The sequence below is a fragment of the Podarcis liolepis genome (assembly GCF_965112155.1).
Source record: "Podarcis liolepis genome assembly, chromosome: 2".
Taxonomy (NCBI): domain Eukaryota; kingdom Metazoa; phylum Chordata; class Lepidosauria; order Squamata; family Lacertidae; genus Podarcis; species Podarcis liolepis.
Genome location: NC_139555.1, coordinates 117,262,654 through 117,278,534, shown reverse-complemented (window position 1 = coordinate 117,278,534; position 15,881 = coordinate 117,262,654). Strand labels below are relative to the sequence as shown.

Genomic DNA, 15,881 nt, shown 5'->3' with positions numbered 1-15,881 from the left:
ACGCATGCATTGCCTTGCACGCCCGCCAAGGGGTCTCCCCGCGGTCCGATGCGTCCCCTCCGGCGCGGATGCAGCATTGCAAAAATAAAAAACCCCCGACGCAGCCCTACCTGGGGGGCAGCCTCCGCCTCCGCCGCTCCGCCTCCGCAGGGATCCCCGGGCTCCATCCTGCCGCCCGATCTCCGCGGGGGCGCAGGCAGGCTGCGCGGGGTCTGCGCGGAAGAGCCCCTGCCCGCCCGGCCGCTGCCGCTGCCGCTGCGCTCATTCCATGGCCGGGAGAAGAGCGCTTCAAACAAAACGCCCGGCCCGCCAGGCCATGCTGGGAAATGTAGTTCGCGCACCCCGTGCGGGCGCAGAGCCCAAGGGCGAGGGGACTACGGATCCCAACGGAGGGGGAGAGGCCGGGTGCAGGGATGGAGGGACGGGTGGGCGAGCGAGTGAGTGAGTGGCAGCCGCCAAGCCTTGGCCGAGAGCCAGGAAGGGCCTCCCCGGAGGAGGAGGAGGAGGGAGGCGCAGAGCGGGAGGGAGGGAGGGAACCCCAGGGGTCATCTAGTGACGGCGCCCCAATCGAAAATTTGACTTAAAAAAATCTTTCGAATTTTTTAATTTTTCCCGCGGCACACCAGGCAACATCTCGCGGCACACTAGTGTGCCGCGGAACAGTGGTTGGGAAACACTGTCCTAAGGATGCTAAACAGCACAAGGGACAAGATGTAACTCCAAGCGACACCACCGGAGGGCTCCCATGGCTTCCAAAAATGCTGCCCCCTAACAGCTTTCTGGGAAGGTGCCAGGACTTAAGACCCAAACCCCTGAGGTGGAATGCCTGCAATCCCTCCCTCCCTGAGCTTCTCCAGAGGAGGTGAGTGATGTCCAAAGCTGCCCAGAGTTGGGTGGCTGCTACTTGGACAAGATGCTACTTGGACATTGAAATGTGTTGGTACATCCTAAGCTCTTCCCACGCATCTTTGGCACTTTCTCTTCTAGATGTTTGAAATTACCAAAAAGTCCATGGACAGAAAGTGCAAGAGAACGAAAAGAGCCCCCATCCCTTTGTGAAGTGATGTGGGGAGGGAGGGAGGAGGCAGTTGACCATGAACCTTGGAGGGAGAATTGGGGGGCTACAAGTTCAGAAGAGGGGGCTCTACTTTTACCTGTGAGGTGCTGCAGGGAGTGAGTCCTCCAGTCTCCCCCCTGCAGCCCCTGGAGGGCCATGTCTGAGGTTCTTGCATCCCGGCCTCATGGAGGGATGCTAATGGAAATGAGCCAGATCCACTTACCTCTGCAAGGTCCTTCTCACATCCTAGAGGGGAAAAGAGAAGGGAATTCACTGCACACCACAGGCCACACTAGGAACCTCGGACCCTGGCCCTCGGATGTCAGTCTGCCTGGCACATGCCAAGGTTTGGGGTAGGGATGGCGGAATCAGCCAGTTTTGGTTTCTCACAGCTTTTATTTTTCCATTCTGAAATTATTAATTGTTCTGATTTCAAGATCTCCACATTTCCACATCAGCTTGCCATTTTTGTTTAAAATCCTTTTGAAAACCCACCAGCATTTTAGGGAAATTTCACATTTGTGGGTTCAAGAGACAATTCACACCATCTCTAGTCTTAGATTATAATTTAAAAACTTTAATCCAGTTTGCATTGTGCAATTCAGATGTAAGTAAGCCTACAGGATAATCCTGCCAGGGCACTGTCCCAAACTGTCTTCCATAGAAGTCCACAAATTTCAAATTATGTTTTCCATCTGGAAGTAAAAAAAAGCACCTGCAGCATAAAATGTCTCCAAAGGGGTAAAAAAACAATTCCGTCTTTCCTTGGGCTCACCCACACTTCTGCTTTTCCTGTGCCCAGAAAACACAGGTCCAAGTGGTTTTGTCTTTGCCCTGCCGCTTTCCCTCAGGAAAAACCTGCTCCTTGGTGCAACATCAAAGCAAACGTCAATCCGGAGAAAACCTGGCTGAGTTTTGCTCTAATTCAGCAGTAAACACTGGGGTTTCCTGGAGGAAAGGGGTGGGACAAGCAGCAGTCTGGATTCCTTCCTCTGTCTTGCTCTTTGGTCACTGTGACTGAGCACCATTTTGGGCCAATCTGTATCCATGGGGAAGGGGATCAACCCAGAAGTTGTGGAGGGAACGGGAAGAGAAGCTTGGTCAAGAGACTGGCTCATGTCGGAAGGAGGCCTGAATGCATCCCAGACAAAGCCCCCACAGCTGAGAGGCATTCGGAGACAAATCATCAGCAAAAAGGAGAAGATCAGTTCCCGTTCCATCAAGAACACAGACGAATCTCTAGTCTGCATTCAGGTGAGTTAAGCATCCCAGGTCTCTTGGGTCTTCCTGTCCATTACAAACCTGAGTAGAGGCTCCATCATCTCAGCCCCTGCACTCCTTGCATACATGAAAGGGGCAGCCTTCTCCTGGAGCCTTGGGCTGTTCCTGCCACCATCTTACCTGCAGGAGTTCACTCGCTGGCTGCTGACTCTTCTCCTCCATCTCCTGGATGATCCTCTCGAGGAGAGTTTCCTGGAGAGTCTGGCCAGCTGCTCATCCCTTCTCCCTGCAATCTCCTTCTCCACCTCTTCCACGTGGGTCAGCAGACGTTTTTCTTGTTCTTCCAGGAAGTGGCGCAGTTCTCTGAACTTCTCCATAGTCTTCAGCCTCTCAGTTTCTGTTAATTTCTGCAAGAAAAGAGGAGGTCTGAGTGTGGAAGGTGATCAGCCTTCAAAACATGAGGAAGAGAATTGTGAGAGTTCTACAGGGACGACACTTCTGATTTTTCATAGACATGAAATCTCCAGTTACTAAAGAAGTAAACCTTTATTTTGAGGGGCAGCCCTCTTCATTGACTTTCTGTTGACTTCTGTTTTGCAGAGGGATACAGCCTAAAGGAAGGAGCATTTTTTCTAGCCATGGATGTTCCCTGCATGTTTTGGGGCATGGCATAACCAGAGTTAATAAACAGACTGATATGGAAAAAGGAGAAATGGGGAGAAGTTGAAATGGGCAGATTTCCCCATCCCTCCTCAGTCCTGACTCGACTCTTCAAGTGCTTGTTCCCTCCCTAGTAAGAATAGAGACACTTACCAGGAGGTCTTTGCTTTCCTTGTTCAGGGCTGCTTGATGGGCCAGAATTTCCTCTCTCTCTTTCCTCAGAATCTCCAGGCGGCGACAGATCTCTCCCTGAAGAGAAAAAGGGAAACGTAGGTTTGATTGAGACACAGAGAGAGGAGGTGAATAGTATGCTGGCTTCTTGCGCCCAGTGGTCTTGCTATAATAGCAGAGTAGTTTATTCGAGGAAATAAAAGTCCAGAGGTTTTCAATCTTTTTGTTTCCAGGACTCCCTGGACCAGCTACCTTTTTTCTGTGCCAGCCCTGTGGGGCTCAGGGACCCAGTTAGGTCACCCCTTGCTTACAGACTTTGATCTAGTCTTTGCAGATGCTTCTCAGGGATATCAAGGGAGATCCCTTTGTCCCCTTGGAAGAGAGAAAGACTGTGACTCCTTCTTCTGAGTCATCCCAGGAGCCCCCAGGCTTCCCCTTGGCTGCTTTTTACATAATAAACAAGGATGAATCCATGCCATGCCTACTTTGGACCTGAGAAGTAAAAAGAAAACCTCCCAAGTAGAATCCACAGGTATTTCTCCCCCTCAAGATCCAGGGATCTCCTACCTTGTATTCCTCCAAAGCCTCCTCCACAGGAATCACCTCGTGATGTTTGTGCTCCTTTGATTTGTCACAAACCACACAAATGGGGGCTTCATCCTCCTTACAAAAGAGTTTCAGGGGCTCCTGGTGCTTCTCACAGACTCTCCCTTTCCCTCCTTCTTCCTTTCCCTCCTGAAGGCTGAGATTCTTGGCTATTTCTACCATATTAGCCAATTGCCTGTTGGGGATGAGGCTCCTTCTCTGGACTCTTTCTCTGCACTGAGGGCAGGAAGCCTCTGCCTCCGATTCCCCCCAGCACTGGATCAGGCAGGATCGGCAGAAGTTGTGCCCGCACTCTGGGATGGTCACTGGATCCTTGAAGTAATCCAGGCAGATGGAGCAAGTGGCTTCATCACGGAGACGCTGGATGTGACCCTCAAAAGCAGCCATGGCTCCCTCGCACCGAAGATCCGAGTTAAGTTTCACTTTCTCCGTTTTCAGGCACTGGGAGTTTCCCTTCCTGGAAATGACTCAGTGATCACGTGCTCCTTATTTTATTTTTTAAAACTAATATGTCTCCAGTGCTTTGCAGTTCCTGAATGTTTTCTCAAGGAGCAGCGAATGCTTTTTGATTGTGTTATAAGAATTTTGAGTTGAACAAAGGTTTCTTTTCCTCTGTATCAATAAGGGAATAGATATTTGCTATCAGTAAAGGATCCCCACTTGTCTGCCCCCCTGCATTGCACCCTGTGATGCTCAAAACCACGGCATAGTCCGCTGTGTTGCTTCCTTTTCCAGCCACTGTGAGATATTACAATTGTGTTCACCGCCTCTGTACTAATGTTATTTCTTTAATGTTACTTTTATGTTGTCTCCCTACTAAATGTAAGTTTTATGATGACACACAAACGAGGCCAACATCATGTAGGGGATGGAGGAAGGGGAGGTGGCGCTCAGGCAGGTGGGGGGGGGAAGGTGTCTTTATTCCATCATGTGCCACCACCCTGTGGAAAACACAGGGAAAGGAGAGCAGGCTGCCAGATCTTTGAGAGAATCCTACCAGTCTCTCAGAGAGGTCAATTCCACAGGCATGTGTTGTTCTAGCTCTTAGTATCCCAGGAGAAAAATAAAATGCACCTGCTGCCAAAATGACCCTCCTTGAGGGAGCACCGGGGTACGAAGGGGGGTGGGGGTGCCATTCCAGGTACCCTTTAGGGAAAGGGTACCATCGCGGCTGCTCCCCTAGGATGCGCGGGGCCTGCGCCGCACACTGCGCAACCCCGGGACGCAAGCCACGCCCCAGCCTGTTCTCCGCTCCGGGGGCTGCAGCTTGTTGCTCCGCCACTGTGGGGGTAGCACTGTATATTTGAGGTGGAGCTGAGGAGCAAAGGGAATGTTTCCTGCAAAATGCACGGGGCAGCACAGGCCATGGAGCCCCTTCCAGAAGCTGCCAGACTGCAACTCCCATCCTCTCTGACCCCTGGCCATGCTGGATGGGTCAGAGGGGAGTTGGAGTCCAGCATTATCCAGAGGACACCCCATTTGATGCCCCCGATAGACAGAATCCAGCCTGTGAATAAGGAACGTTAATGCATCCACTCAAAACACATTTAACTGAGCAGAAGCCCCACTCAATGCAATAAGGTTTACTTCTGACAACGTGTGGGGATGGCGAGGCTGTATTTGCAGAGGGCATTTGAAGATGATGGCCTGTTCAATTTCTTTTTCTTCCTGTCTGAGGTCTCTAGAGCAAGGAGCTATCCTGCCTGACGTGGGTGAAGGAGTTCATTTTTTAGTCATCTATAAATCCAATAATTTATGCATTTTCATAGCTGCATAAGATATTGTGGGGGGAGGAAGGTTTCCTAGAATTGCAGAGTTGTGAGGGGCCCTGAGGGTCATCTGGTCCCACCCCCTGCAGTGCAGGAAACATTTGCCCAACGTGGGGCTCAGACCCACAACCGTGGGATTGAGAGTCTCGTCCTCTGCCAAATCAGACATCTCAAATAGAAAAGAAGATTGTAGGTGAGAAAATTTATTAGGACTCCTGAAAGTGTGACTGTCTCTCTAGGAAGTGAGCTGCAGAGGGAATTCTGGGAAAAGGAAAGAAAATGCTGGGCCTGAGAGGCAGATTTAGTCTCCTCAGGAGATACTGAGGTGGGTTTCATTTCTCCACAGGCAAAAGAAAGGGAGAAGGGTCTCTCCAGAGAACGAGGCTCCTGAGAACGTGTAGAGTTCGGCTCCTGAGTCAGCGTCAGAAAAAGACACACATCCCCCTTCATAGTCCAGAGTCACCTGGATCCTCCTGGGCTTCTCCCTCAGGGACAGAAGAGAGGAATTAGGGGAACTGCAGGCCAAGTAGCCCCCTCCCCACTTCTCCACAGCCCAGATTCCTCCCTCAGGACTGAAGTTGAAATAGTCCTTTCTCTCCACAGACTTCCTGGCAACTCCCACATCCCACAATTCCCCACTTTCCACAGTGACTTCCCAGAAATGTCTGCCTTTTGTGAACCCCTCACGTCCCAACACACAAGAGTAGCGTCTGAATCTCTCAGGATTATCAGGCAGGGCTTGAGGTTTGCTTCCCTTTCTCACGCTTTTCCGATCCTCGGACAGGATGAGTTCAGGATGGGCTGTGTCTGGATCCAGAGTGACATTTGCTGTTGGGGAGAAGATGAGGGAAAGGGAAGATTAGGCAGAGTCAGCCGAGAGACAGAAACGGACATCCTGATAAATAAAAAACACCCAAAAAAACCAGATTCCCTTTCCCTGCTAAGAGTCCTCCTTGCAGACTCCTCAGAATAAATATCTTCCTTGTTGGTTTTTAAATCAGTTCCCTTCACTTTCTTATATCCGATGTGTATTGTGCCTGCCCTCCTCTCAACCCAGGCATTTTCTAAGGGGAAAAACCACCCAGGAAACCTTTTACTCATCTCTTCTGTGTTATCTAAGGGGAAAGAGAGGAGAATTGGAGGAGGCAGGAGAGGAGAGAAGCTGCTTTCCTCTGACAATCTCTGTGGGAATTGGCCTTTGGGGACCTCTGGTTGGGGTGGGGGATGAGGACCCCCCTGTAATAATAATAATAATAATAATAATAATAATAATAATAATAGTATAATCATATTTGCCTACTGCCCTTCATCCATAGGTCTCAGGGTGGTTCACAGCATAAAAATACAACATAAAACCACATATAGGCTGCTCCTCACTTTCACGGGGGTCACATTCTGGGCCCTCGTGCCCACAAGTGAAAATCGCATTAAGTGGGGAGCCTGTTTATTCCTGCTCTCCATCTCTCTCACCCACTTGGTCTCTCCTTGCCTTCCTCCCCACCATCTTGGAAGTTTAGGCCTTGCCGCCAGGGAAGAGGAGGCAGGTAGCAGGGCAATTTTACAAAGGACTGCTTATTCCATGCTTCTCTCTTGGATTTAATATACACCATAAGACTAGTTCCCTGGGGGAAAGGGGGAATAGCTCAAAAGGATTACCAGTTAGGGGCTTGGACAGTCATGACAAGCAAGTGTAGAGCTGCTGTTATTTTGAAGAGCAAAAAAGAGGACACATTTGCCAACTTCTACTCTTAACCATGGATCGCTATGACAACACTCATTTTAAATACCCCTACTCTTTGTAGGCTTTCAAAGCTGTGATATACTGCTAGTAGCAATGTTCTTAACTTTCAACAACCAAATAATAATAATAATAATAATAATAATAATACAAATTGCTCCCTCACTTGCCACTTTCAAGTATTTGGGCTCGTGTTCACATCTTTGTGAACGCAAGTGTGCACAGAACAATTTATTAAACTGTTAAACATGTACATATGGACACTCCTTAAGGGCGGGGGGTGTTAACTCTCGCCCTCCCAGACTCCTTCGCCAAGATCTTGTAGCTGAGCCAGCGTCCTTGTAGTTCAGCCACAAAAGAAGGGTTTTATACAGGATGTGGCTAGCTGAAGATGCTGCTCTGTTGCGATTCTCTGCTCTAGGCTAGCTTAGCTGGGTGCCTTATATATGAGTCTAATGCACTAGAATCTTTTCATGGGTTACTGTAAACCAAACCAAACAACTTCAGACATTTTGCCAAATTTTAAAATTTTAAAAATCCGCCCAGGAGAGAAATTTTAATCATGAAAGTAGAGGACCTGTCTGAGAAAAAGAGGACATGAAGCAACCAGTCCTGAAAAAGGTCACATGCAAAAGCAACCCAACTCTCTCTAGGCAGGAATGAATCCTTCTGGGCAGTCCCCCCCCCCCCTTTGCATCTTCAAGTCCACCCTCTCTGCCTTTGTGATACAAACAGCAGGGGCTAGAATCAAGCTGTACAGAAGAAGAAGAAGAGTTTGGATTTGATATCCCGCTTTATCACTACCCTAAGGAGTCTCAAAGCGGCTAACATTCTCCTTTCCCTTCCTCCCCCACAACAAACACTCTGTGAGGTGAGTGGGGCTGAGAGACTTCAGAGAAGTGTGACTGGCCCAAGGTCACCCAGCAGCTGCATGTGGAGGAGCGGAGACGCGAACCCGGTTCCCCAGATTACGAGACTACCGCTCTTAACCACTACACCACACTGGTTCTCAAGAGACTCTTGACCCACATGAAATACTAGTCCCGCCTCCTGTGAATTGGGGTCTCCATGTGAAATTTACCTTTCTGAAGATTTCTGAATGATAGAACATCTGAGGAAGCAAAAAGACAGGCTTAACAGGCTACAATGCAGTAGCTAAAAACAAAACAAAAATATTTTTTACAAAACATCACCATATCATAGCATCTGATGTTTCCTTATTTCAAGCAAAAGGTTAAATCATGCAAAGATGACAACTGTAGGACTAAGTAGTGATGTTAAATATTCTCCAAAAGATTATTCTTGAGAATGTAATATCACTAGGCCTAAGGAATTAAAACAACTAACGTGTTTAGTTGCAATTCCTGCATTGCAGGGGGCTGGACTAGATAATCCTTGGGGTCCTTTCAAACTCTGTTATTCCATAATTCCATGGGAAAATCAGAAATGGTAAACCTTACTAGAAAATGGGGGAATACAATCATTCAAAATCCACAAATGAAATGGGGATCTGAACTGGATGGATGAAGAAAGGTTTAACATCTGCCCCAAGTAAACTGGTGGGGAAAAGCTGTTGAAACTGGAATTTCCAAGTATGCTGACAAACCAAATTGCAGTGGAAGAAGCTGCAGAGCTTTGTCATGTACTTCCAAGGGTCTTGTGCAATGGGAAGTCCTCCCTCATGGAATGGGGCTGATCTCATAAGAAGAGTGGGAACTCTGAGGAGATGGGGATGGCTGAAGCACGAGAAATGGCTGGTGAGGTTGAAACTCTGAGGAAGAGGCAGCTCAGGCCTTGGCTCTGCTGCTGGGAGACCAGCCTGGCAGGAGGTGGAGGAGGGACTGGGTGCTTGCGGGTGCCCCTTTTAACACACTTCACGAGGGGGAAATCCAATCAAATCAAGAGAAGCCCCAAAAGAACCTCTCCAGATTGCATGGAGGGAAAACAAAGTGCAAGGGAGATTCCTTATAAATGAGAACTCGACAAGATGGACATTGGACTGACTCTGCAGGATCCTCCCTAAGGGCTTTTGTAATATATCGTAAGGCTCTGAGGCTTTTCCCCACAATCAAGCAGTATATAAATTTTATGAAAGAAAGCAAAATCTATAACATTAAGGGAGAAACCAGGATAATAGTCTATAGGCAGGAAAGGAACTGACGACTGGTGTGCAGGTTCTTCTCAGGGACAAGCTCTGCCCCAAGTCCAAGCCTTCAACCTCCTGCCCAGTTCATTCATGGGACAGACAAAGAACCCAAACACCACTAGAGGACTGTTACCCAGAGTGACGCCATTGATGGGGGTCCCAAAGTCTGCAGAGCAGACGGTTCAACACCCATGAAATATCAGTCCCCATCCCTCCTGTGAAATTGTTCCTCCCCTGGAAATTTACCTTTCTGAAGCTGTTTTCTGTATAACACAGCAACTGAGGAAGCAAAAAGATGTAAAGTGTAAGGGCAACACTCTTCCACCTGAAATAAATCTCCATACAAAAGTAACACTACATAACGTGGCATCCTTAAATTGACTCCATTTAGTGGAGGAGAACCTCCAAAAGGACAACCCCAGATTGTGTAGACTGGTAAGGAACCAAAAGGAAAAGGAGGTTCCATATAACATGCACATGGGAGAAAAAAATCTTGACTTTGCTCTACACTCTGGTTCAGGCTTTCTTTACAGGATCCAGCCTCACAATATACATGGGCCATTCTGGGGGGGACAGGAAATGAAGGCTGGAGCACCAAGAAGGAAGGTATCCTGGGGTTACTCAATTCCATGCAGTAAGAGCCTGGCATGTTCAGTTCTGAAGAAGTAACAGAACTCCCAGTGTAAAATCCTGGGAGCCATTTTTCATTACCTTCCCATTGTTTCATTGTATCCTCCACAAGGTGATTCAGATCACAGGATTCCAAGATTCTGTTCCTTAGCTCTGGAGGGAAAGCCAGTGGCTTCTCTGGACTCTCTCTTTCCTCATACCTGGTGAAAAGAAAAACAATGAATGGCCCCATTGTGGCCCCATCTCCCTAATTATTGCAGGAGATCTCAATAAAATGAACAAAGTGGAATTTTTCCCCCAACAGGTTTATTTCCACCACAGATGAGACCTCAGTCCAAAACCCCTGAGGACAGCTGTCAGTGGCTTCGTAAGGATGCTAAACAGCACAAGAGACAGGATGTAACCCCAAGCGACACCACCGGAGGGCCCCCATGGCTTCCAATGACGCTGCCCCCTAACAACTTTCTGGGAAGGTCCCAGGACGGAAGAACCAAACCCCTGAGGTGGAATGCCTGCAATCCCTCCCTCCCTGAGCTTCTCCTGAAGATGTGAGTGATGTCTCAAGCTGCCAAGAGGTCAAGGAAAACAACCTCCACCCTCCCTGCACCCCCTCTCTCACCCAGGAAGGGCACAACTCCATGCCCCATGGGACTCTCCCTCCAGAGGCAGGAAACAACCGGACTTTCACCCCCCACTCAAGACCACCTTCAGCCTCTCACGCTGGAAACGCTCCCAAGAAAAAGAACCCACCTATTCTAGACCAACAGACTTTCCCTCCTTCTGTGCCTCAAAGGGGCTGTTACCAGAGTTGGGGGGCTTCTAGCTGGACATTGAAATCTATTTGTATATCCTAAGCTCTTCCCAAGTATATTTGGCACTTTCTCTTAAGATGTTTGCAATTATCAAAAAGTCCATGAACAGAAAGTGCAAGAGAAAGAAAAGAGCCCCCATCCCTGTGTGAAGTGATGTGGGGAGGGAGGGAGGAGGCAGTTGACCTTGATCCTTGGAGGGAGAATTGGGGGCTACAAGTTCAGAAGAGGGGGCTCTACTTTTACCTGTGAGGTGCTGCAGGGAGTGAGTCCCACAGTCTCCCCCCTGCAGCCCCTGGAGGGCCATGTCTGAGGTTCTTGCATCTCAGCTTCAAAGAGTGATGCTAATGGAAATGAGCCAGATCCACTTACCTCTCCAAGGTCCTTCTCACATCCTAGAGGGAAAAGGAGAAGGGAATTCACTGCACACCACAGGCCACACTAGGAAAACCCCCTCAGACCCTGGCCCCCAGATGTCAGTCTGCCTGGCACATGCCAAGGTTTTGGGTAGGGATAGCGGAATCAGCCAGTTTGGGTTTCTCGTAGCTTTTATTTTTCCAGTCTGAAATTATTAACTGTTCTGATTTCAAGATCTCCACATTTCCACATCAGTTTGCCATTTTTGTTTAAAATCCTTATGAAACCCACCAGCATTTTAGGAAAATTTCACATTTGTGGGTTCAAGAGACAATTCACACCATCTCTAGTCTTAGATTATAATAACTTTAATCCAGTTTGCATTGTGCAATTCAGATGTAAGTAAGCCTACAGGATAATCCTGCCAGGGCACGGGCCCAGTCCCCAAATTTCAAATTCTATTTTCCACCTGGAAATTAGAAAAGCACCTGAGGCATAAAATGCCTCCAAAGGGGTAAAAAAACAGCTCAGTGTTTCTTTGGGCTCACCCACACTTCTCTCTTTCCTGTGCCCAGAAAACATGAGTCCAAGTGGTTTTGCCTTTGCCCTCCCGCTTTCCCTCAGAAAAAACCTGCTCCTTGGTGCAACATCAAAGCAAACATCAATCCGGAGAAAACCTGGCTGGGGTTTGCTCTAATTCAGCAGTAAACAGTGGGTTTTCCTGGAGGAAAGGGGTGGGACAAGCAGCAGTCTGGATGAGTCCCTCTGTCTTGCTCTTTGGTCACTGGGACTGAGCACCATTTTGGACCGATCCATGGGGAAGGGGATCAACCCAGAAATCATGGAGGGAACGGGAAGAGAAACTTGGTCAAGAGACCGGCTCATGTCGGAAGGAGGCCTGAACGCATCCTAGATGAAGCCCCCCACAGCTGAAAGGCGTTCGGAGACAAGGCATCAGCAAAGAGCAGAAGATCAACTCCCGTTCCATCAAGAACACAGACGAATCTCTAGTCTGCATTCAGTTGAGTTAAGCATCCCAGTTCTCTTGGGTCTTCCTGTCCATTACAAACCTGACCAGAGGCTCCATCATCTCAGCCCCTGCACTCCTTGCATACATGAAAGCGGCACATGAAGGATTGGAGGCAGCCTTTTCCTGGATCCTCTGGTTGTTCCTGCCACCATCTTACCTGCAGGAGTTCACTCGCTGGCTGCTGACTCTTCTCCTCCATCTCCTGGATGATCCTCTCAAGAGAGGAGAGTTTCCTGGAGAGTCTGGCCAGCTGCTCATCCCTTCTCCCTGCAATCTCCTTCTCCACCTCTTCCACATGTGTCAACAGACGTTTTTCTTGTTCTTCCATGAACTGGCGCAGTTCTCTGAACTTCTCCACAGTCTTCAGCCTCTCCGTTTCTGTTAATTTCTGCAAGAAAAGAGGAGGTCTGAGTGTGGAAGGTGATCAGCCTTCAAAACATCAGGAAGAGAATAGTGAGAATTCCACAGGGACGACACTTTTGATTTTTCATAGACTTTAAACCTCCAGTGGCTAAAGAAGTAAACCTTTATTTTGAGGGGCAGCCCTCTTCATTGACTTTCTGTTGACTTCTGTTTTGCAGAGGGATACAGCCTAAAGGAAGGAGCATTTGTTCTAGCCATGGATGTTCCCTGCATGCTTTGGAGCATGGCATAACCAGAGTTAATAAACAGACTGATATGGAAAAAGGAGAAATGGGGAGAAGTTGAAATGGGCAGATTTCCCCATCCCTCCTCAGTCCTGACTCGACTCTTCAAGTGCTTCTTCCCTCACTAGTAACAATAGAGACACTTACCAGGAGGTCTTTGCATTCCTTGTCCAGGGCTGCTTGATGGGCCAGAATTTCCTCTCTCTCTTTTCTCAGAATCTCCAGGCGGCGACAGATCTCTCCCTAAAGAGAAAAGGAAAAACTCAGGTCTGATTGAGACACACAGAGAGGAGGTGAATAGTATGCTGGCTTCTTGCGCCCAGTGGTCTTGTTATAATAGCAGAGTAGTTTATTCGAGGAAATCAAAGTCCAGAGGTTTTCAACCTTTTTGGGTCTTGGCTCCCTGGACCAGCTACCTTTTTTCTGTGCCAGCCCTGTGGGGCTCAGGGACCCAGTTAGGTCACCCCTTGCTTACAGACTTTGATCTAGTCTTTGCAGATGCTTCTCAGGGATATCAAGGGAGATCCCTTTGTCCCCTTGGAAGAGAGAAAGACTGTGACTCCTCCTTCTGAGTCATCCCAGGAGTCCTCAGGCTTCCCCTTGGCTGCTTTTTACATAATAAACAAGGATGAATCCATGCCATGCCTACTTTGGACCTGAGAAGTAAAAAGAAAACCTCCCAAGTAGAATCCACAGGTATTTCTCCCCCTCCAGATCCAGGGATCTCCTACCTTGTATTCCTGGAAAGCCTCCTCCACAGGAATCACCTCGTGGTGTTTGTGCTCCTTTGATTTGTCACAAACCACACAAATGGGGGCTTCATCCTCCTTACAAAAGAGTTTCAGGGGCTCCTGGTGCTTCTCACAGACTCTCCCTTTCCCTCCTTCTTCCTTTCCCTCCTGAAGGCTGAGATTCTTGGCTATTTCTACCATATTAGCCAATTGCCTGTTGGGGATGAGGCTCCTTCTCTGGACTCTTTCTCTGCACTGAGGGCAGGAAGCCTCTGCCTCCGATTCCCCCCAGCACTGGATCAGGCAGGATCGGCAGAAGTTGTGCCCGCACTCTGGGATGGTCACTGGATCCTTGAAGTAATCCAGGCAGATGGAGCAAGTGGCTTCATCACGGAGACGCTGGATGTGACCCTCAAAAGCAGCCATGGCTCCCTCGCACCGAAGATCCGAGTTAAGTTTCACTTTCTCCGTTTTCAGGCACTGGGAGTTTCCCTTCCTGGAAATGACTCAGTGAGCACGTGATCTTTATTTTATTTTTATTTTTTAATGTCCCCAGGTCTTTGCAGTTGCTGAATGTTTTCTCAAGGAGTAGCAAATGCTTTTTGATTGTGTTATAAGAATTTTGAGTTGAATAAAGGTTTCTTTTCCTCTGTATCAATAAGGGAATAGATATTTGCTATCAGTAAAGGATCCCCCCTTGTCTGCCCCCCTGCATTGCTCCCTGTGATGCTCAAAACCACGGCATAGTCTGCTGTGTTGCTTCCTTTTCCAGCCACAGTGAGATATTATAATTGTGTTCACCGCCTCTGTACTAATGTTATTTCTTTAATGTTACTTTTGTGTTATCTCTCTACTAAATGACACACAAACGAGGCCAACATCATGTAGGGGATGGAGGAAGGGGAGGCAGCCCTCAGGTAGGTGGGGGGGAAGGTGTCTTTATTCCATCATGTGCCACCACCCTGTGGAAAACGCAGGGAAAGAAGAGCAGGCTGCCAGATCTTTGAGAGAGTCCTACCAGATCTCTCAGAGAGGACAATTCCACAGGCATGTGTTGTTCTAGCTCTTAGTATCCCAGGAGAAAAATCAAATGCACCTGCTGCCAAAATGACCCTCCTTGGGGGAGCACCGGGGTACGAAGGGGGGGCGGGGGTGTGCCATTCCAGGTACCATTTAGGGAAAGGGTACCATCGCGGCTGCTCCCCTGGGATGCGCGGGGCCTGCGCCGCACACTGCGCAACCCCGGGACGCAAGCCACGCCCCAGCCTGTTCTCCGCTCCGGGGGCTGCAGCTTGTTGCTCCGCCACTGTGGGGGTAGCACTGTATATTTGAGGTCGGGCTCAGGAACACAGAGAAGGTGCCCTGCGTAATGTATGGGGCAGCACAGGCCATGGAGCCCCTTCTGGAAGCTGCCGGACTGCAACTCCTATCCTCTGTGTCCCCTGGCCATGCTGGATGGGTCAGAGGCAAGTTGGAGTCCAGCATTATCCAGAGGACACCCCATTTGATGCCCCCAATAGACAGAATCCAGCCTGTAAATAAGGAACGTTAATGCATCAACTCTAAACACCTTTAACTGGGCAGAAGCCCCACTCAATGCAATAAGGTTTACTTCTGACGTGTGGAGATGGCGAGGCTGTATTTGCAGAGGGCATTTGAAGATGACGCCCTGCTCAATTTCTTTTTCATTTTCTTCCCATCTGAGGTCTCCAGAGCAAGGAGCTATCCTGCCTGACGTGGATGAAGGGGTTCATTTTTGTTGTTGTTGTTGTTTAGTCGTGTCCAACTCTTCATGACCCCCTAGACCAGAGCACGCCAGGCACTCCTGTCTCCCACTGCCTCCCCCAGTTATCCTGCCTGATGTGGGGGAAGGGGTTCATTTTTTAGTCTTCCATTAATCCAATAATGCATGCATTTTAACAGCTGCATAAGATATTGTGGGGGGAGGAAGGTTTCCTAGAATTGCAGAGTTGCAAGGGGTCCTGAGGGTCATCTAGTCCCAACCCCTGCAATGCAGGAAACATTTGTCCAACGTGGGGCTCAGACCCACAACCCTGGGATTAAGAGTCTCATCCTCTGCCAAATTAGACATCTCAAAAGGAAAACAAGTTTGAAGGTGAGGAAAATATTATTTATTGGGACTGTTAAAAGTGTGAATGTCTCTGGAAGAAGTAAGCTCCAGAGGGAATTCTGGGGAAAGGAAAGAAAATGCAAAGCAAGAGCAACCCATTTTTGTTCTGTTATTTCTGCTGATTTTGACTGGAATGAATCCTCTCAAAGGGCCCTTGGGAAACTGCCCAACATGTTTT

At 48.7% G+C, this 15,881-nt stretch overlaps 3 protein-coding genes across 4 annotated transcripts in view; all 3 read right to left on the bottom strand.

Annotated features, from left to right (window-relative positions):
• LOC310701487 (E3 ubiquitin-protein ligase TRIM11-like) overlaps positions 1-4,186 on the bottom strand; it is a 67,041-nt gene extending 62,855 nt beyond the window's left edge. Inside the window, exon 1 of the mRNA XM_083492433.1 lies at positions 3,677-4,186. Coding sequence (XP_083348559.1) covers positions 3,677-4,102 — 426 coding nt within the window. The 5' untranslated portion in view covers positions 4,103-4,186. The remainder of the gene's footprint in view (positions 1-3,676) is intronic.
• LOC310701947 (butyrophilin subfamily 1 member A1-like) overlaps positions 1-15,881 on the bottom strand; it is a 61,174-nt gene that overhangs the window by 11,131 nt on the left and 34,162 nt on the right. The gene's annotated exons all lie outside the window — the stretch shown is intronic.
• Positions 5,672-15,876, bottom strand: LOC310701603 (zinc finger protein RFP-like). Of its 2 annotated transcripts, XM_083492749.1 has the most exons (8): positions 13,573-15,876; positions 12,989-13,084; positions 12,352-12,582; positions 11,180-11,202; positions 10,080-10,198; positions 9,615-9,647; positions 8,304-8,333; positions 5,672-6,312 (listed from the first exon to the last, which is right to left on the bottom strand). In XM_083492749.1, the coding sequence occupies exons 1-8, from the start codon at positions 13,996-13,998 to the stop codon at positions 5,795-5,797; spliced, it is 1,476 nt and encodes a 491-aa protein (XP_083348875.1). In that variant the 5' UTR covers positions 13,999-15,876; the 3' UTR covers positions 5,672-5,794. The 2 variants fall into 2 exon arrangements, with proteins under 2 accessions (XP_083348875.1, XP_083348876.1); XM_083492750.1 differs by lacking the exon at positions 8,304-8,333.

Bases quoted from the DNA above. Each gene is read 5' to 3' on its own strand.
- LOC310701603 (XM_083492749.1), bottom strand. From the start codon at position 13,998: ATGGCTGCTTTTGAGGGTCACATCCAGCGTCTCCGTGATGAAGCCACT. The intron at 13,085-13,572 runs GTAGGAGATCCC...TTTTCTCTTTAG, and splicing joins AGGCTTTCCAGGAATACAAG to GGAGAGATCTGTCGCCGCCT. The intron at 9,648-10,079 runs GTAATGAAAAAT...TTGCTTCCTCAG, and splicing joins TACAATGAAACAATGGGAAG to TTGCTGTGTTATACAGAAAA.